Source organism: Vipera ursinii (assembly GCF_947247035.1).
Source record: "Vipera ursinii genome assembly, chromosome: 6".
In the NCBI taxonomy this organism is placed as follows: Eukaryota; Metazoa; Chordata; class Lepidosauria; order Squamata; family Viperidae; genus Vipera; species Vipera ursinii.
In genome coordinates this window covers 77,611,860-77,634,122 of record NC_139515.1, presented here as the reverse complement: position 1 = coordinate 77,634,122, position 22,263 = coordinate 77,611,860, and the positions used below count along the sequence as shown (strand labels likewise).

Genomic DNA, 22,263 nt, shown 5'->3' with positions numbered 1-22,263 from the left:
TCACAAGACCCTGGAGATGCTGCAACATTCCAGCTGATCGGCGCTTCTTCTGGGCTCAGCAGAAGCACCAGGATCAGCACTGAGCTCCAGCTGGAGCCTGGCGCTGATCCTGGCGCTTCTGCTGAGCCCTGACAGCCCTGCAGCTCCAGCCCTCTCGCTCACGCTTGTATGGTGCTGCCACCGGTTCAGCTCATTCCCCTCCCCTGCTACTTTTCTAGGATGGTCACATACCACCTGCCAGGTGCCAATGTACCACAGGTGGTACCCGTACCACTGGTTGAAAAGCCCTGCTTTACAGCACTCTGAGAAGTTTACAGAGTCAGCCTATTGCCCCCCCCCAACAATCTGGGTCCTCATTTAACTGACCTTGGAAGGATGGAAGGCTGAGTCAACTTGAGCCCATCAGGATTGAACTACTCACTGTGGGCAGAGTTTGCCTGCAATTACTACATTCTAACCACAGTTCCCGGACTTCAACTGATACCTTACCTAGTGCAAATTGTGGCTGCTGATAATGATGGTTCATTAAATGTATATGCTACCCAATTTCCAGCAACTCTGGGTATTTGTAAATTATTTTAAAAAAGAAAAACATTAAAAATGACAAGAAATGGAGAGAAGCTATGACAGGATAACAAAACAGGTGTCAGGTGTGAAAGATCAGAGCTACATGTTAAGTTCCAATTAAACTGATTTATTTGCTCATGCCTATACACAAGAATCTACTTAACTAGCAGCACTATTTTAGTGCTAGATAAAGTCAATGGAATTCAAGATGGGTTGGACTTGGACTGCTTGTGGCAATATAGAGATTCTAGGCTGATTCCTCTTTTGACTTCATCCCCAGGCTCTAACACTTCTTGTACAGCAGGTGGAAGCGAAAAGTCCCATCCCAATAGATCAGCGCCCCCCAACCTTTTCTATACCCCACACCCCTAGAATGCTTCTGATATGTTCTCGCACCCCTTGCAAAAGTTTAAAATAACAGCAACGAATTATGCATATATACTATAATTTTGAAAACCCAAGTTTTCGCACCCCTGAAATATCATCTTGCAAGCACCCCAAGTTGGGAACCCCTGGAATAGATGACATTCTTTAATCAAAGGAACCCAGATTGTGCCAGCCTCACAGGTTCAAATCAGCTGGACAGATACTATGAAAGGATAGCAGTCTCCAATTAGCCAAACCTTTTGCCATATAATCTGTTCATTTGTTACCTACCTCATTACCTTTCCTGCCTTCCTCCAAGCTGTAACCGTGTTTGTCAGTGTTTTCTCTACAAGGTGTGTCTCCAAGCAAACATATCAAAATGTGACCCATGTATGTTGAGGTTGTGATATGAATGCCACGATTATGTTCCTGTGTCTTGACATCTGATGAGAGTCTGCAAGTTGTAACAGGATGGTATCATGCACACTTCAGTGTTTATCCACCCCTATGCCACAGAATCCATAGGTCGTCTTCAACGTACAACATACAATGAACAACCTACAATCATTCATCTGAAGTCACAACAGGACTCAAAAAAGTGACTAACAGTCGCTCCTCACACTTAATGACTGTCGCAACATTCCCGTAGCCATGGGAACCAAGTTCAGGCGCTTCGCAAATGGAGTGTACTTACAACGGTTGCAGGGTCCCAGTGCCCATGTGATCCTCATTTGGGACCTTCCCAGTTTGCTTCCAACAAGCGAAAAGACAAGGGGGAAAGTCAGAGTCACTTAATGACCATGTGATTCACTGCTGTGATTCGCTTAACAACTGTGGCAAAAAAGATTGTAAAATCAGGGGTGACTCAATCATTGCCTTGCTTAGGAACAGAAATCCTTAGAGGAGCTCTTTCAGGATTTGATTGTTGCAAGAAATGAGGAAAATTGCAGATGGCCTGTTTATGCATATCTTGCTATTAAGCAAGTAGAAATACAGAAATACTGCATTTGTTCCATGTGGAGAGCAAGGAAGGTGACTTTGATGGAGATAAGCAAGAACTGTTGCCTAGGCAAAAAAGGCTGTAGCAATTTTTAAGTCCACAGGAAGTTTACACAGTTAGTCCTCACTTGACAGTGGTGTTTGGAACCAGAAATTCCATTGTTAAATGTGGTGGTCTGAAATGTAACATCATCTGACCATGCTGCACTGCGATGGCAATCCTGGCTTGCCATTGTTAAGTGAATCACGTGCAGTTGTTGAGCAAGAACCTCAAGTGACTTTGACTTGCGACTTTCTGTTGACTTCCCCATTGACTTTCCCTGTAGGAAGCTGGCAGGGTAAGTTGCAACCATGTGATTGTGAGGGCGCTGGTCTTCAAGGACTGGTCCATGAACACTGGTCAAGGCACTGTTGTAGCCTTGAACAGTCACTGAACACTGAAATTGCTTTGCAAGGACTGCAGGCCGTCCTCAACTTACAACAGTGCATTTAGTAACCATTCTAAGTTACAACAGCACTGGAAAAAGTGACTTATGACCATTTTTCACACTTAGAACCATTGCAATTTCCCTATAGTCATGTGATCAAAATTCAGACACTTGGCAACAGACTCATATTTATGATGGTTGCAGTGTCCTGAGGCCCTGTGATCGCCTTTTCTGGCTTTCTGACAAGCAAAGGCAGTGGGAAGGCAGATTCACTTAACAATTGTGGCAAGAAGGTGGGGTAAAGTGGGACAAAATTCACTTAACAACTGTCTTACTTACAATTTTGGGCTCAATTGTGATCGTAAGTTGAGGACTACCTGTACCAACTATTAGAAGCAGCTCAGATAGATTTCTGCATGGTTTACTGGACTATTAAAAGGAGGATGAAGTCCATCCCTATCAGAGTCATGGTTGCACAATGGTTAGAATCAGTGTTGTAGGCTAATTCTGCTGACTGCCAGCAGTTCGATCCTGACTGGCTCAAGGTTGACTCAGCCTTCCATCCTTTCAAGGTTGGTAAAATGATTGCTGGGAAGGGAGGGAGAAGGGAGGAAGGTCTGTGGTGGTGTGGTTAGAATGCAGTATTGCAGGCTAATTCTGCCCACTGCCAGGAGTTCGATCCTGACTCAGTCATCCATCCTGATAAAATGAGGACCCAGATTGTTGGGGGCAATATGCTGACATTTGTAAACTGCTAAGAGAGTGTTGTAAAGCACTATGAAGTGTTATATAAGTCTAGGTGCTAGTGCTAGTGCTGTTATAGCCCATCCCAATAAAAGTTGCATACGATATATTTAAATGGACTAGGAGGAGTAATCCTGTTCATCTGCCTACAGTCTAAAAAGAGAGTGGGAAGAAAGACTATAACCTATGATTCTTCTGAACACTTAAGTTCATTTTCTTCATGCTCCCTTCTTAGAATAAAACAGCATCTCTTACGTCTTTGTAAAGGAGGTTGATTGGGCTTAGATAATTTATTGAACTTTAACCCCAGATCAATGCAATTTTGTCACATGTAGTGGAGTTTGGGTGAGAATGGGGCCAGCTGAGAGGCTTTGCAGGAGCCCTGCTGATTAGGCAGGAAGATGAGGAGCTCTGGCAGCTGCCATGGGTCTGGCGGCAGAGCGTGGCTCAGGGGAGGGAAGAAAAAGGAGGAGGAAGCCAATAGAAGGGAAGAGAGAAGGCTTGGTGGAGCTTGCCATTCTGAGCCAGCTGATCGAAGAGAGAGTGAGAAGCTGGGGTTTTCGCATTTTTTTTTGCTTTGTTACAGGCAAGCCGGACAAAAGGGGGAGAGAGAATGAGAGTAGTTGCTGGAGCTGTTTGCTTGAAGCAGGCCAGGCAGAGAGGTATAGCGGGTGAGAGTAGTTGCTGGAGCCGTTTGCTGGAAGCAGGCTAGGCAGAGAGAGAGGGTGAGAGGTGGGGAAAGGTGAAGTTTTATTGTTTCTTTCTCTTTTGTTGCGGGCAGGCCAGACGAAGAGAGGGTAGTTTGGGGAGTTTTAATTCCTTTCCCTTGTTGGAATAAGTTAGGCAGAGGGAGAGTTAGGGAAGAGTTTGACATATGTCTTTTAGTGGGAGGTAAGGGTTTTTTTTCTTTATAGGATCAGCTGGGGGAGATAAAAAGGGATTACATGGAGTGAGGTCAGAAAGGGGTGAGGAGAGTGGACAAGGGAAGCCTCTGCCAGCACCAGAGATTGATTGCCATCGTTCTAAGCAACTTGTCATCAAAGACAGATTAACATCATCCTGAGCAAGTTATTGCCACCATCGTTCTAGGCAAATTGCTGTTATCAGAGGCTGGGCAAGTTGTTGTCAATAGAGATTGACTACCATCTTCCCTATAAGTTCTTATTGCCTGATCAACCACCCTCATCCCACGAGTCACCGTTGAGAGAGAGAGTGACCATCACCGCCCCAGGTGCATGGCTGCCAATCGTGACTGAATACCACTGTGTTATGTGCCCTGTTAGGCAGAGGCACCAATGTGAGAGACCTCTTTGGGCTGGTGGCCACTTGGAGGGGAGGTCGGGAGGGCCCGGACTTAAGTGGTCCCTATGGGGGTGGCGCTACACACATAACATGCTACACCCAAATCAATACACTTCAATCAATACTTCAATCAGAATAGAGCTGGAAGGGACCTTGGAGGTCTTCTACATCTTGTCCAACCCACTGCTCAGGCAGGAAACCCTATATCATTTCAGACAAGTGGCTGTCCAGTCTCTTCTTTAAAACCTCCAGTGATGAAGCACCCACAACTTCTGAAGGCAAGCAGTTCCACTGGTTAATTGTCCTCACTGTTAGGAAGTTTCTCCTTCATTCCAGGTTGGTTCTCTTCTTGATTATTTTCCATCCATTGTTTCTTGTCCTGCCTTCAGGTGCTTTGGAAAATAAGTTGACCCCATCCTCTTCATGGCAACCTCTCGAATATTAATGTGATGGTGTGGTTCACAGTATATGTTATGGCAATATACAGAATGACAAATTTCTCACCCTATTTTATCTGGATCTTTGGTATTATGGAAATCTTTGGTATTATGGCAACTCAGCCAATGTGTGCTCAGTGCAGATTGCAGCGCACTAAGTGATCCAAAGGGTTTTTCTGATGTGCTATGAAGGCAGCATTCAAAAATTGCCTATAGTATCTGCTTCCTTCCCCTTATGAGCTCTTTAATTCTTTTTTGGTGGGTCTTTTCTCACAGCCCTGCCTGGAAAACATGATGATACGACGAGGCTGAAGGCTGGGGTGGGAAAATCATCCTTTGCATCAGATCGGACACAACAGTGACGTGGCCACCAGCCTGCGGTGTGTCTCCTGGCCATGGCTAAGAGTGCAGAGGTAAAATTGGCCATCTTTGGCCGAGCTGGGGTAGGAAAGTCAGGTAAGTTTCTTTTTTTCTTCCTTGGTTTGTCACTGAAAACCACTGCAACTTATTCTAAAAAATGTGTTCTAATTTAAATTGTCCATAATCGTTGAGTCTACTAAATCTTTTATTTGCCACTGAAATACCTGCTAATGTCAACTAGGTATAAACCCTTACAAGTTGATAGCATTTCAGCCTAATTAAAAATGGCCAGTTTAGTGTAATGGTTGAAGCAGCAAACTAGAAACTATAAGCTGAATGACCTTGGGCCAGTTCCTGTCTCTCTGCTTTAGCAAGAAGAAAGCCATGGCCAGCCACTTCTGAAATCCTATCAAGAAAAGGGCATGGGGGGGGGAGGAGGAGGAGGAGGAGGAAGGATGGATCACATTACTTTCTAGTACTCTTAGAGTTTTAGAAAAAGACCTGATTTTATAGCAGCTTACTGTATTCAGAGCGTTGTCACTTTTAGGGAGAATCTGGTGTGCAGAAAAAGGCACTCGTTTCATGGCTTGCTTCCATGTAAAATCTCCTACAATTTTGCTAATTTAGGCCCTGTGGTAGTAGAAATTCTACAAGCCAAAAATATTGAGGGAGAGTTGAAAGGCAAAAGATTAACTGAAATAAAAAAGGGAATAGAGACATCTTACAGCAGCGAGAGCTGCCTCAGAAAAAATGCATTTCTGCATCACCCCCCCCCCTCTCAGAATATGCCCCATTACCACCAGTTTAAGAGCCACAGAGTGTGTGGGTAAAGTTACCCAGTGAGCTTACATAAATGAGCCTGGATTTTAACCTGACTCTCCTGAGTCTTAATACCTCACTGTAAGTACTCAGCCATATTGGCTGAAGTGATTTTCCAGCTCTTGTGCTTCAGTGTTCAGCTTCTCTTATGTTTGTATCTTTTCCTACTGACTCTCTCAGTAGAGTTTATTTTTCTTAAAGAGGCCAGTTGCTTGCTCCGAGAGCAGATATATCTAAATTACTCAGTCAGCACTAGGTAATATAATGTTATGCGGAAATGGCCTTGGGAGATGGGAGGAAGAGCCACAGACTAGGAATGAGGTGTGTGTGTGTGTGTGTGTGGGAATTGTATTTTTAGACTTGTAAGATTTTGTTAATGTAATCTTAATGTAAGATTGATAGTTAGTACTCCTGGGTGTTCTTCTTGTCTGGACTACCTCACAAGGCTGACAGGTATCTCCCTGAAATAGCTTGGATCCAAGGAGATAGATCATGGTTGATCTGCTCTTTCTCTGATCTATAGGGCTGGGAAGACCATACTTTCTGCAAAAATGCCAGAAAGACAGCGTATCCCTCACAATTACTTCTGGAATTGTAGTTTGTGCTGAATACATTATGCTGCCATCTTGGCCAGACAGTTGGAAGTCCATGCCAAGTAATATTAACTGAAAAGTTTGCCAAGACCTGAAGGAGTCTGTGATAAAACACATAACGAAGGCGGCAATATAGGGGTCCCAGAAGTTCATAACAGGAGTTTTATTATGAGATTTGCTCTTCTTTGGTTTATTTTTTTTTTTCCACCCAGCAGGTAAATGTGAGGATAAAACTGTGGGTGTGCATCCATTCTGGATAATATCCAGATACTGAGCCAAGTTGGAATATATCAAAAGTCTGGGTGTTCTTGAAAATGAGTTTTTCCTAAAGTGAAACAGCTGGTCTCAAAGCCTCAGAACTACTTTGGTGCTCAGTAGGGTATCCAGACTACTAGAGATGCCTTCAATTAGACAGTGTTGAAAGTATAAGAAAAGAAACTCTGCATCATTGGAAGGTGATGGGGAATAAGTACATTGGTGTTTCTCAGCCTCACCAACTTTAAGATGTGAGGACCTAAACTCTGCAAATGCTGGCAGGGGAATTCTGGGAGTTGAAGTCTAGCTATCTTATAGCGGGCAGGGTTGAGAAATACTGAACTACAGTAGGAGACGGGCTCTTCTTGTGAGTCATTTTGGAAGATTGCAACCTTTTCGTTCCTCTCTGCAAATCAATTTGGAAGGAAGTCGTCTCCATGAATGTAAAAGGAGGAAATTAATTCTGCCTCCTTGAAAATGGCTGGAGGGAGGAAGAATTCTTGGTTTTGTCAAAGGCTCCAGAAAACAAGTTGTTTGTGTTGTGTACTGGGTTTGTTGCGCAGGAATGAAGACGAGGCGAGTGGGTTCAGCAAAGATCATGGTTTATTGCTTGCAGGATCTGAACTAGAGAACAGGGCTGCAGATGCAGCAATTTATACCCAGGCCCCTAGGCGGCGGCCAATAGGTTTGAAGCAACCTATTGCCACCCTAGGGGCAACCAATAGCAGCGCTGGAGACGGGTTGTCTGAGATGCTGGGAGCCATTAGCTAGCTCCCTGCTCTAGCAACCTACCAGCCATTACCACGTGGTGTTAACAAGCAAGCCCAATACATTACAGTTTGCAGAATCAGTTTGGTGGGAGAGGGAAATTAAAATGGGATGAGAGGAAAAGGAAGATGAAGTAAAGTGCAGCTTTCAGTCAAACTGTTTTCATCTTTTTTTTTTAAATTTAGCACTATTTTGTAGCCCCATGAAATATTACAATCAAACAAATGCGACTCTTATGGGTGGTAAGTGTCTTCCTCAATCTCTTGTCCCTTGTCTAGGGACGGGTAGGCAACCTTGGCTCTTTTATGACTCGTGGACTTCAACTCCCAGAATTCCTGAGCCAGCATGGCTCAGCTTGGAAACCTCTCCCTTTCCCCTCAGCATGGCTGGCTCAGGAATTCTGGGAGTTGAAGTCCACGAGTCATAAAAGAGCCAAGGTTGCCTACCCTTGGACTTTGAGGTTTCTGTGCAGTAATTTAGCTGTTCCTAACACCACACTCTTCTGGACAGAGAGTTCTGATGTCACTCCTGGGGTCTTTTGGAGCCAGTCTCCCAGTTTAGGAGTCATAGCTTCAGGTGTCTACCACCACTGGGATCCCTTTGGCCTTTCCTTTCCACATCCTCTCTAGTTCTTCCTTCGGGCCCTGCTACTCTCCAGTTTCTCATACTCCTTCATGATGTTAGTGTCCCTTGGCACCGCTATATCTATCACTGCTGTTGTCTTCTGTCATCGAAGTATAAAACAGAAGTGAAAATAAAGATAGTGAGAGATTAAGGAGTGGGGGGAGAGGAAGAGAGAAATATGGGAAAGGGAAAAAAGGGGGGGAAAGCATTAATTCCCAACAATTTTCAGCACACAAAAATTATGCACTGTGCAACTTCAACATTTTACTTTCTTTATATTTAGTATATACTAGCTATTTCCATAACAACAAACTTACCTAGTCAGCGAATCCGAAAGGCCAAATGAATGCAGTTCTTGGGAGGAAAAAGAATTGTTTTCTCTGTGTTATGTTATTCATATTTAATTCTCCACTTTCTTTTTAAAACAACAAGCAAACTCAATCCACTGTACGCCAAAGTGATGGTGTGCACAAAGTCCGGATTTCTCTTAAGTACTGTTCTCTTCAATTCTGCTTCCCCTCCCTTTGCCTTAAGGCTACTCATAACACATTTGAAGGCAGGTTGTGGTTTTAGGGTTGCAGGCTTTGGGCGGGGGTCACAATATAAGAAAATGAATGAAATCTGGATTGCTTTTCCAGAAGGCATTTTGTAAAACAAAGGAAGGGAACATTTAAATCAACAATTGACTTGAAATGGTACATACTGTATGCATCAGGACCATTAGCGTATAATGCCTGTAGCTTAGTCCAATTTCCATAAATGCTATTTTTTTTTCAGTTTGTTCTTCCTGGCTTTCATTATTAGGGGGCTGGAGGCTAAAACATGCAATGAATGGTTGCAGGAACTGGGTATGTCTAGTCTAACAAAGAGAAAGACAAGGGATGACATGATAGTCTTCCAATATTTGAGGAGCCGCCACAAAGAAGAGGGGGTTAACCTATTCTTCAAAGCACCTGAGGGCAACATAAGAAGTAACGGAAACTTATCAAAGAGAGAACCTAGAATTAAGGAGAAATGTCCTGGCAGTGAGAATAATTAATTAGTGGAACGGCTTGCCTCCAGAAATTCTGGGTGCTCCATCACTGGAGGTTTTTTAAAAGAGATTGGACAGTCAATTGTCTGGAATGGCATATTCATGCACTTTACAACCAACGCACATTTACAACATTACAGGATCCCCCAATCACATGGTTGCCATTTGTGTGCTTTTCAATTGGCCTGTGATAAGCAGAGTTAATGATGAACGTGGAGGTAAAATCATAAATCACAACTGTGTGTTTTTTTGGCTTAATGACCACAGTTATTCACTTAATAACAGAAGCAGAAGTGTGGTTGCAACTCTTGTTGCAGTCATGTAGCTTTCCACTTAGTAACCTTAGCAATGCTTAGTGACAGAGTTGCCAGTCCCAGATGTGGTCTCTAAGCAAGGACTAGCAGTAAATAGTAAAATTGCCTGAAAAAGGCCTTTGAATGAATTGAATGTTCGTTAACCTGCCTTCTAGAAGCTGAAAATAATGGAGATGGTTGAATGCTGTTCACCAAAAACAGTGTGGGATGAGAGTTGTGTCCTGAAATAATATGTGGGTTTTTTTGTATATACTTATTTAAGAATTGATTGTAACACTTACATCTTCTGTTAGCCAATAATTATACTGTTGCTGTCATTGGGAGGTAAATACAACCCATCTATTAATCATTTGCCATTAGTGTCAGTACAAAGAATCAAGACCATACATTTAGTCTAATTAAACTGATTTATTGCTACACACAAGAATCAATTTATGTCAGCACTAGATTGGTGCTAGATAAGAGTTAATGGAATTCAAGAGAGGGTGAACTTAGGCTACTTGTGGGAACATAATGATTTCAGGCTGATTTCTCTCTTGACTCTTCCCCCAGTTTTTTCCTGTCTTTATCCTACTACATCAGTGCTCTAAAATGAGCAATAAGAGCTTTTGTACTGAAGGAAATATAGCTGCTCTTTCCCACTAAATGACACTTGAACCTTTCATTATTTTGGCCCTCTTGAATCTTTTTAGTAAATCCAACCTTAGATTAATTCATTCCTTGGCAAAACTTTGCATGAGATAGTGTGGTATCATAACACAATGAAGAGCTTTGATTTTCGCACTGGAGCATTTCTTTTGGCAAAAAAGTGAAATCATTGTTAATATTTTGCTCCTTAAATGGTCTTTTACTTGGAAGAAGATTGTGGAGAGCAAATTTTAGGGAGCACTTGGGATTAAATTGGAAATATGAAATTATGCAACCACTGCTGCTGGCTACCTTTTTGGCCAGAGACCCCACTTCCAAAAATACAGAACTCAGCACTATTCATATTAATTTGATTCCAAGTGTTTGTACTAATGCAGATAGATATGAATGTATGCAGTACAGTTCATCTTTATTAAAGCTGTTCACTAAATAGTTAAAATTTAGACTATGTTTTAATGAGCTAAGAAAGAGTATATTTTTCCTTTTTATTTTTTCAGTAGTAATTTCTTTAAAAGCTACAGTCATAACAATGAAAACTAGTACAAATTAAAAATAATATAAAGAAAAATAGAAGATGTAAAAAAGAATAGAAAGAAATACAAAAATAGAAAAGAAAAAAATTAAATATAACATAAAGAAATAAAAATAGTAAAAGAAAAATATAATAAAGAAAAGAAATATATAAAGAAATTACTTCTCCCTTCATCACAACTAGCAAAAACAATTTTAGTAAGTTATCACCTTCTCTTAAAATACAACAATTGATTCTTCTTCCCATGTCCCATCTCTTATCTATAAATAAATCCTTAAAGCTTTATCATTTGTTTTAAATAACTATCGTCCAGTCTCCAACCTTCGCTTTCTGGCGAAGGTTGTTGAGAGTGTGGTGGCGCATCAGCTTCCTCTGTTCCTGGAGGAAACTGATTATCCGGACCCGTACCAATCGGGTTTCAGGCCCGGGCACAGCACGGAGACGGCATTGGTCGCGCTGGTGAATGATCTCTGGCGGGCTCGGGACGGGTTGCTCCTCTGTCCTAGTCCTATTAGATCTCTCAGCGGCTTTCGATACCATCGACCATGGTATCCTACTGCGGTGTCTCAGGGGGTTGGGAGTGGGAGGCACCATTTTACGGTGGTTCTCCTCCTATCTCCTGGGCCGCTCGCAGTCAGTGTTGATGGGAGGGCAGAGATCCACCCCAAGGCCTCTCATTTGTGGAGTTCCTCAGGGGTCGGTTCTCTCGCCCCTCCTGTTCAACATCTATATGAAGCCGCTGGGTGAGGTCATTCGTGGTTTCGGGGTGGGGTATCATCAGTACACTGATGATACCCAACTTTTTCTTTCCACCCCGAACCAACCCAGCGATGCCCTCGCCGTGATGTCCCGTTGCCTGGAGGCGGTCCAGGTCTGGATGGGGAGAAACAGGCTTCGTCTCAATCCTGCCAAGACTGTGTGGCTGTGCATATCGGCATCTTGGGCTAACCAAATTATTCCACCTTTAACGATGGGGGGTGAGGTGTTACCCCCCCGTTGATAGGGCTTGCAACTTGGGCATCCTCCTGGATTCACGGCTCAATTTTGAAGATCATATAGGAGCCGTGACCAGGGGGGCTTTTGCCCAGGTTCGCCTGCTGCGCCAGTTGCGACCCTACCTGGACCGAGATGCCCTACGCACAGTCACTCATGCGCTCGTGACCTCCCGTTTAGACTACTGCAACGCTCTCTACATGGAGCTGCCCTTGAGGACCACTCGGAGGCTTCAACTGGTGCAGAATGCAGCCGCGCGAGTTGTGATGGGGGTCTCCCGATACTCCCATGTAACACCTCTAATCCGCGAGCTGCATTGGCTTCCGGTTGCCCTCCGGGTGAGATTCAAGGTGCTGGTGATGACCTATAAAGCCCTGAATGGCTTGGGTCCCGGATATTTGAGGGAACACCTGCTGCCAGCATCAAGTTCCCTTCGTCCAGTGCGCTCACACAGGGAGGGTCTTCTCAGGGTGCCGGCAGTAAAAGATTGCCGGTGGATAACACCCAGGGGAAGGGCCTTCTCTGTGGGTGCGCCTGCCCTCTGGAACCAGCTGCCCGTCGAGCTCAGGACTGCCCCTGACCTGCGTTCATTCTGCCGGGACCTGAAGACTTGGCTCTTTGAGCTCTCCGGCCCAGGCTGAGAATTTTTAACTGGGGCTTTTATTTTCAGGGATAATTTAATCTTTTTAATTGTTTTTTGTATTGGTGTGATTTTAAAATACCCTGTAAACCGCCCTGAGTCCTTCGGGAAAGGGTGGTATATAAATCTAATAAAATTAAAAATTAAATTAAATTAAATTAAAAATTTCAGCTCTGATATCAGCAAAAGTCCATTAAGGCTTACCAGAGATAATGTATCTATTTTAACCTTGATCAAATAAACCAACTTTATATTCCCTCTTTTTTTTACTTCTAACAGTCTTGATCTTTAGTCCATTCAAATAATGTTCTAGAACAGACACGTCAAACTCGCAACGTCATGTGATGTCACGCAATATATCAGAGCTTTTTCACCATTGTCGGCAATGGGGTGGGCATGGCTTCTGGATGACGCATCCGGCCCACGGGCTGGCAATTTTACACCCCTGTTCTAGAACTTGGTTTCTTTTTATTGTTTTCCTTTATCCCTTCTCACAAAATTCTTCAAAGTTTTAACAAAGCTGTTTGGTAAATGCAATACAGGAAAATTATCCAGGTCACTCTCTTGGTTTGTTATTTGTATGTTCCTTTTAATTATTAAGATATAGCCAATTTATTTTGTATGCCTAATGTACCATCTTTTTCCATATCATTCTTGCAACCTATTATTTTTAAATTTCCTTTCAAATCGGTCTCTTATTAGGTAAAACTTGTTCTTCTTCCATAACATCTTTTAAACACAATCTATCTCTGTTTAGAGGCAGGCACACTTAAAATTATCTTTTGAGTCCAAATGTTCTTTAATATGTGGAATGTTAAAATATTTTGCTTCACTCTATATTTGTACGTCAACTTTTTAATTGTAAACTTTAGTTCCTTCTAGTTTTCTCTAGTGTCCAATTTTTCCAAGTCCCATTTTCTTATCTTGTTTCTTAAGAATTGAAAACAAAAACATTTCTCGCAGGAAGGATTCTTTTATAATTAATTCCAAAATCCTATTTCAAATTTATCTGGGCCCTTAGTCTATTTGTAATTTTCTAAAAATCAAAAGTTTTAATCACCCTTTTCTGTTTATTTGGGGGAGAAAATCAATAAAGTCCTTAAACTTGTATTTAAACTTTTAAAAATGATTTTTTAAAAACTTGATGCTAGAACTGTTGATACAAAGGTTCCTAATAGTTGCAAAGCAATTAACAAGCAATTTCCAAAAAATGATTACAAAAAGGAAGTATGCAAACCTGGCATCTTTTCATAGGTTCTGGCCACAGGTTGAGCAAACACGACTTTCTCTTGTCTTCCAGAGTGCTAAACAACCAGAGACTACTGATTTGCAATCTTTTTGTGAGGAGCACCTCCCTGATGCACTTAAGGGTGATCTCATGACCTTTCCTTGTCCAGAGAGGAATTATCAAAGAGACGATCTACTTGCTAGCTCTTCATTCCACTGCAGTAATCGGCTCTGCTTTTCTCAGAGTCATCTTCAGTCCTCAATTTCTCCCCTGAAGTCTTCCCATACTGTACTTCCCCTTTTCATACATAAACTCTCTCACACACACACACACACACAGAGAGAGAGAGAGAGAGAGAGAGAGAGAGAGAGAAGAGAGAAATACAAGCTTCAGAAATGTCTCCTGATTGTTGATTATTGGCATTCCTGACATTCTTGAGACTTTTTCTCACAATACCTTGAAGAAAAAAACAAATCCTACAAAAGTTCTAATTGTGAGTTCTATATGTTCTTAAATTATATAGTGACATCATCCTCTACCCCATAACTGGGGGCATCTTAAAACAGCAGATGTCAGAAAAGCAGCTATAAAAAACCCATGTGTCAGGTTAATTGGATAACTATTGCATGAGGTCAAGCCTTTTGTCTGCAAACTTGAGATCAACTTACAGATCAAAGGTAATAATGGAGAATTCAAAATGGTGCCATCAATAATACAAGGGACAGAAATAGGCATGTATGAAATAGGATAGGAAAAGAAATTATACACAGATGGGCCTAAGATTAAGCCAGATCTTGGCTTAAGCACTTAAAGACAGATCTCAGGCCGTGAAACCAAAGTGGTTAAATTAGGCAATGGATGTTTTCAGAGAATAGACCAACAGGACGCCAGATGTTCAGCCTGTGATTCTACTAAAGTTCCACCAAGTGAGTCAATAAAAAATAGGAAAATGTATGTAGTTGAAAAAGGCAGGGAAGTCATACTATAACTGTACATCATTTGAGGTATAAGAAGGTTTAATGAGACTTCAGGTCTTAGTAATATTTTCCCTGCATTGGAACCACCATCTTTGAAGTGTAGTTGGCCTAGATCTTCTCTTGCATAGAAAGACGCTGAAGATGGGTCCATTCCAATGGGACTTCACAGTAAGGTTGTGATATTTTTTTATTAGGATGGCATACAATTAAAATTAATTAATTTAAATCAATACATCTCATGCTTGATGGAAGATTAAATCTACAACTCAACCTATTTCCATAAAGAGTAAAAAGGGTTTTGTTTCTGTCTTTGAGACTCCATGTGTTCAGATTGTCTAGGTTGAACTTCAAGTCTAGCCGGGTCATCCAATGTCCATTTGTGTCTAACATTTAGAAAGGAAGCAAAATGAAAAACATAAATGTACATTGCGTGTACTTATTGTTTTTAACTTCTATATCGGGTCCCTAATCCCCAGTCTGTGGACCGATACCAGGCCACGGCATGCCAGCAACCAGTCTGCACAAACAAGCAAAGCCCCATCCTTTGGATGCAGGCAGCACACAAAACCACACATTCTCCGGTCCACGGAAAAACCTTTCCATGGAACTGGTCCCTGGTGCCCAAAAGGTTGGGGACCTCTGTGCTCTATCATCTATTTAGTCATAATACATCACTTTATTTCTTTGTTTGCTTGCTTGCCTAACCAACCGCAATCATTAAGGATTCGGCAACAATTACAGAAACAATATATGGGAGTAACATAAGAATAGAATTAATCGGTCTAAGTATTTCTGATATATGCCCTCAGTCAGATTAACTGGGCCCCAAACTGGTTGATTCACATAGATTTGCCCAGGGGAGAAAATAGTGGGGGCCTACCACACAGAAGGCCTGCTGCCTGGTCCACCCCCATGGAATTCTCCTTATGTAATTCTCATGGGGGAGGGAGAGAGGGAGGTCTTAATGGTCCCTTCCAAGGTGAGAGACTAGGCAGAGCCAAATTTGTCAAGGTGTCACCTGTTGTATCCTGGTGCTACATCAAAGAAGGTTTAAAGGTAAGAATACACTTACTGACAATTAGTGCAAGAACTATAAAATCGCTTCTATTCTATGATGATGGGATTGTCGAACCAATATTCTAGTTACAGCGTTTTGTATTAGCTGCAACTTCTGGTTGATCTCCAAAGACAGTCCCATGTAGAGTGTATTGTAGTAATCCAACTACTAGATCAGACATGTCAAACACAAGGCCCGGGGCCCGGATCCGGCCCGCGAAGTGGTTTCATGTGGCCCGCGAAGCCATCCTGGAAACAGTGAGGGAACGGCCCCCGCTGCCTTGGCACTTGCCCCGGTTCCATCTCCTTCTGCCAGAGACCCTCATATCTGTCCCACTCCTGCCCGGGCCCCCATAGGCACCCTTGATGCAAACGATGTAGAGCTGGCCATGCCCATCCAGTAGGCCATACACACTCTAGCCACGCCCAACCAGTAGGCCATGCCCAGTAGGCCATACCCACCCGGCCCCCTGAGGGCAACCGCAATGCTGATGCGGCCCTCAATGAAATTGAGTTTGACACCCCTGTACTAGATGGTGATCAAGACGTGAGATAACAACCTTAGGGCATTTTACATTGTACTGTTATATAGATACAATCCAATTATAACAAATCGAATCAAATACAAAGATACAGATAAAGGTTACGAAAAAGTGTATTGTGATAAATAGGAAAACAAACAAGAATGTTTCAACTATTACTTTAAATCCTGTTCTCTGTTTCAAATCAATCTGTAAAAATAAGCTCGGGGAAGTTCAGACAGCTTCCTCATAGCAGAGCATTTCACTATAGAACAAATAGCTTTTGAAGTAGCATCTGTTCACCATGCTCCCATTTAGGGGACTATTGCTGAAAATAACTTCCCAAACTCTTTGATCGTTTTCTGGTTTTCCAGTTTTCCTTGTAATCTTATGGGAGTATTTGGTATTCATTTTGTTTGCTCTCTGGATAGGGCTGCAGATAGCAAGGCAAGAATCCCTTCCTTCCTTCCTTCCTCCCTCCCTCCCTCCCTCCCTCCCATCTTGCCTGCCTACCTACCTACCTACCTTCTTTTCTTAACCTCCAACTTGATTCTTGTTGGCTAAAAGCAGTGCTTTTTTGTAAAAGAAAAAGGTGCCGGAACTCACACATGTCATACAACCCGCCTTGCCTACCCTACAAGGTTCCATCCAAAAAAGGTGCCGGAACTCCGTTCTGAGCGTTCTATGAGAAAAAAAGCCCTGGCTAAAAGTATATTTTTACACTGTAGTTCAAATTCATAAAATCCTTCACAGAACTCAGCAGCTGTCCTTTGATACCCAGATTCCCTACAGAAGAATCCCTTTTCTTTTGTCCCTGAAATCCCATTTTGTTTCATCGCTTAATTCTTTTCTTTTTGGTTCAGAGAATAAGCCTTTTAAGACCTCCTCAAGAAAATGGCTTGAAATTATGAGAACCGTTTAGTCCATTAATGTCATTAGGTCATGCTCAAATGTTTGCAATCCTTGGAAGACATGGACATCATTCCCTCAAAGAAAGTAACCTACCTCATTCTAGAATGTGGTTAATGATGCTTTGGAGTCTAATTTGTACAAACAGCCTGTTTCACTATGCAAACCATTTGAGGCTCATGTATCCTAGCAGCCTGTTGGTTTACACTGCTTAAAAGTCACTGTTTGGATGGGCGAGAAATTAATGGGATAAACCTTAAATGAGTTGACTGTTGTAAAATGTAACCCAGCAGCAATGCTGGAAATTTATGGGTTTGCTCTTCAACGGAACAGAGTTTGAGGAGGATCCGTTGCTTCATTTTTCCATTAGTTTAATATGTATATAGATTAATGAGATCTGCAATCAAATTGTTAGTACCATAAATAAGCAAACAGACTCGTCTCAAAATGATACTAGAGCTGGTGAAGAACATTGCTGGCAGTGCCAGTTGTTTAATATGGTTCCGTCCAGGCCTTAGTCAAGCAGCTTGATGGATCACTCTGAGAGCTAGTTTAGTCTAGCCAAGCAGATGCCTTTGAGGCAGCCTAGGACTGGAGGAGGATGGATAGGCTAGATTCTGTTGTGTTTCTCGTTGCTTTTTAAATCAGAACAACACAAAACCAAAACCCTATTCATGAATGAAGGCAAATATATGTGTCCCAGGATAATGTTGCAGGATCCAATCTGGGTCGATCACCCCCAAGACCAGAGAATTAGTCTTCTGAGCTTTCAGACTCAATCTGGAGCCCATCCTCGGAATTTCTCTCTACCAGAATGTGGAAACCCTATTTCCTCCTCTAAATAAGGTTTCCTTAATTTTCCTCTTTGTCCTCATTCTAAATTTCAGGATGTTTTTCGCTCTTCTCATCCTCAGTCTTCCTTCTGTGAATCCAGCTGAGAGCCACGGAATGTAAAATGGCACTTTTAATTTTTGCTGGAAATGTGAACAAAATGAACAGGCATTTGCTATGCTTGATAGACATACAAAGGAGGCAAAGAAATGTTTTTATATTGTAAAAAGGAGAATTATCTTTGGTATTTGATACATCAGATTTCAGGCACATCCTCCTCATTGCCTTATAAAATTTGTCTGATATTCACTGCAGTTCATTGGGTGCTCAACCAAGAACATAGCCCTATTTTGGTGCAAAAGTGCTTGTGCATCCATATCCCCAAGTAAGTCTTCTTTAAGGTCAACAAATCCATTCCTCATACATTTACCCATATATCATTAAATAGCCAAGAGGCATCACACATCCATATCTTACTCTGTGCTCAGTGCTGAATTATTTGCTAAGCATTCTATTTATTCTCAAATATACTTTATTTGCCATTTTATTCTTATCACATTCAGCTAATCTTCAGACCATATTAGTGCAAAGCATTCAATTAAGTCAACAAATGCACAATAAACTTTCCCTTTCAGGTACTACTCCATGATTTTCTGAAGAGCAAGGATATAATCTGCACAGCCGTATTTAGCCTTAAACTGCATTGGAATTCCCAAATGTTGTTCACTTTTGTTTTATGTTGTACCCTTTGATTCCAAATTGTACCAAATGTAACCTTCCCAGTTAAAACTTAATTTCCCTGCGCTTTTTGCATCTTCCTCTTTATACAGCGCAGTGATAACATCATTTGCCAATGTGTGTTGGGATATGTGTAATTTTCAGACACATATTGATCAAGTCGCATTCTCATTCCATAAGCAAACTGAACTCATATTTTAACATCACTTCACCAAGTATTTACCTGAAGGCAGAACAAGAAACAATGGATGGAATCTAATCAAGGAGAGAAGTAACCTAGAACTAAGGAGAAATTTCCTAACAGTGAGAACAATTAACTAGTGGAACAGGTTGTCTTCAGAAGTTGTGGGCGCTCTATCACTGGAGGTATTTAAGAAGAGATTGGACAGCCATTTCTCTGAAATGGTATAAAGCAGCGGCCCCCAACCTTTTCGGCACCAGGGACCGGTTCCATGGAGTTTTTCCGCAGACTGGAGGGGCATGGTTTTGTGTGCTGCCTGCACACAAAACCATGGGTCTTCACTTGTTTACACAGCACGGTTGCTGTTATGCCACACACTGGTGCTGATCCATGGACCAGGGGTTGGAGACCCCTGGTATAGGGTCTCCTGCTTTAGCAGGAGGTTGGATTAGAAGACCTCCAAGGTCCCTTCCAACTCTGTTATTCTGTTAAGTATCCTTTTTCATATATCCCAGTAATATAGTTATATATCCTTCAATGGAATTTGGTAGCATAGTATTTTTTCACATCATCTTCCCTTACACTCACTTTACATTCATTCTGATGAGAGCTTAATCAATTATAGTATTTTTCATACAGGAGATATAGTTTCTTTCCCTGTAGTCATTCTAATTTTATTCTCTTTTATTTCACCTTTTCTTCCATGTCAATTTTTTTCTCAAGATCCATGGAGGGAAAAATGACTTGGCCAACATTCACCAGTTCTGTCACTCTCTCTGAGTCTTCATCATAAACAATCAAATAAATTGTGCTTTTAGCTTTATATTCATTCTTCTCCATATGTGTATATGAATACTTACTGTCAGGCTACTCTTGAGAAGTTGGATTGCCTGGAAACAGGCAATGAAGGACCCTGAGGTCTGATAAATTAATGTATTGTAGACAGTCTGATGGAGTCATTGTAAAAGAAAGCCAGTGATGGCTGGGTATTAGATGCAAGCCCTATTTATAATAAAATCAAAGTTACAATTATTGTGCCTCTTGCCTAGCTAGAATAATGGGCTTGAAACCACTCTCTTTTGGGTATAAGGATGGCTTCTGCCCCACAGTTTGCTAAATTTTAGGCTTTTTGCTTTGAACATTGTAAGAAATAATTCTCATACTTGTGCTTATATTATGTGATTGAAATGAATAGACCATAAGCAGGTACTCACTATCCATTTCCTTATTCATTCTTCAAATGATGGTATCACTTTTTTCCTGTCCCGTCTCCTTTTATTCCTACCAATTCATTTGCGTTACTTAGCAAAATCATTTTTCTTCCAGGATCATATTGTCTTATTCATTTCTCCACCTAAAACTCATTTCTACTTTTTCCCATTATTACCATGCGTAAGGTATAATGTACAATCTATGGATTCCTATTTTTCATATGCACCCCTAACAAGCTAGATGGCACCAGGTCTTCTGATGCTTCTTTCTGATGTACACGTTAGTCCTTTCCTTCATAATTAAACCTACAGCTTCAAACATCCCTGCATCACATATTTATCTTTTTTTTTTATTTTGCAAAATCAAATCATCTCCATCCAGAACTGCTGGATGCTGGATTACATGCTGCCTCTTCCTTCCTTCCTTCCTTCCTTCCTTCCTTCCTTCCTTCCTTCCTTCCTTCCTTCCTTCCTTCCTTCCTTCCTTCCTTCCCATTATTTCATTTTCTTTACCATGTATTCTTAGATTTCAAGTCACAGTCTTCCATAGAACATGATTGTCAACAAATGGATAATTAGATATTTGCCACTTATCACGATATTGGTCAGTTGAGTCTTTCAAATAACACTTTTTATGGAGAAGGTGTAAATTAAGTTACCTGCTTTAGTTGTATCTATGGCACGTGGAACATTCTCCATTGACGCTAAGAACAGCACCACTGTGTTGTTCTGCAACAAGCACAGATGAAGACCATCTATTGCAGGGGTGTCAAACTCAATTTCATTGAGGGCCGCATCAGCATTGAGGTTGCTCTCAAGGGGCCGGGTGGGTGTGGCCTGGGTGGGTGTGGCCCACTGGGTGGGTGTGGTTAGAGTGCGTATGGCCTACTGGGTGGGCGTGGCCAGCTCTACATCGTTCGCATCAAGGGTGCCTATCGGGGCCCGGGCAGGGGTGGGACAGATCTGAGGGTCTCTGGCAGAAGGAGGGTCTCTGGGCCAGGGCCAAGGCAGCGGGGGCCATTCCCTCACTGTTTCCAGGATGGCTTCGCAGGCCGCATGAAACCACTTCACGGGCCGGATCTGGCCCCCGGGCCTTGTGTTTGACATGTCTGCTCTATTGCAACTTGAACTCCTGAACTTTTAGAGAGCCATAGCATGCAATCTGCTGAAGCTATGAAGTCACTAGAAGAGTATTGCATTTTTTTCCCAGCCTACGTTTCACTATCTTGTCTTCCTTTTATTATTAGAATTATTATTTCTGGATCTCTTATAGTTAAAAAGGGGGAAAGGAAGTGCTGGGAACCAAACCCTTGCGAGACCTACACTGAAATCTCCAAAAAAATTGTTTTGGAAATTTCAAAGTTGGTCTTGCAACGGTTCCATTGAAATTGGGCTGATTTCGTTCCAGATTCCACTGACACATTGTGGGGCTCCTGTTGGGTGGCCACAAAAGAAAGGCTGATGGGATCTTCACAGCCCTTGGACTAAAGGTCCACATCTCTGCTTTAAAAAAGTCGCACTTTACTTCTGCCAAGCTGTCTATATTACATTTGTTCTATTCTCACTGGAAATTTTAAGTACGGCAGTTCTGTGCAACAATAAGAGCTTTAAGTCAGTAACTGAACATTAGGTTGCTTTCAAATATATTAATAAGGATCACTAATAACTCATCTAAATGTAGTAACTTAATATTCACAATTCAACAGGAGCACCCGCACTTGTGGTGAACTGTATTGGTGCCCCTGTGTAATTTAAGCCATGCACACAAGCCCAGAGATATTCTCAAGCAAACCAACATTTTTCTGCAACAGGCTATTATTACCCTGGGGAAACTATCGAACGTTCCTTCTTGGACCTGTTTTTTCTTAGAGCACAAAGTATTGCCAGGAAATTATAAATATCTTGTATGCCGTATTCAAAAGAAATGACCCAAAAAGAAAATTTAAGCCAAAAGTTAAAAGGAACAAGGCCCATAGGCATATTTATGAAATGAGAATTAGTAGAGCAATCAAGTCTGGCAGTCAGTTGGCTTTTTTCTTTTTTGAAACATTCATCACTGAATGCAAAAAGAAATGCTTTGAAAAATGCAGGCCTACAAAGTCCCTCAGGGCACATTGGTCATAGTCTGTTCTCAAGCTAGAGTTATTAAAAAAACAAACTTATCAATTTGAAATAGAAGACAATTGGGG

General features: G+C 41.9%; 1 protein-coding gene across 2 annotated transcripts in view; it reads left to right on the top strand.

Moving 5' to 3' along the window:
• Window positions 1–5,238: 5,238 nt before the first annotated feature.
• The window catches only part of RERG (RAS like estrogen regulated growth inhibitor), a gene marked incomplete at both ends in the record, with an annotated part of 117,831 nt that continues 100,806 nt past the window's right edge, over window positions 5,239–22,263 (top strand). For both annotated transcript variants that reach the window (XM_083365329.1, XM_083365328.1), the window contains one exon: window positions 5,239–5,299. In XM_083365329.1, the coding sequence (XP_083221455.1) occupies window positions 5,239–5,299 (61 nt within the window). The remainder of the gene's footprint in view (window positions 5,300–22,263) is intronic.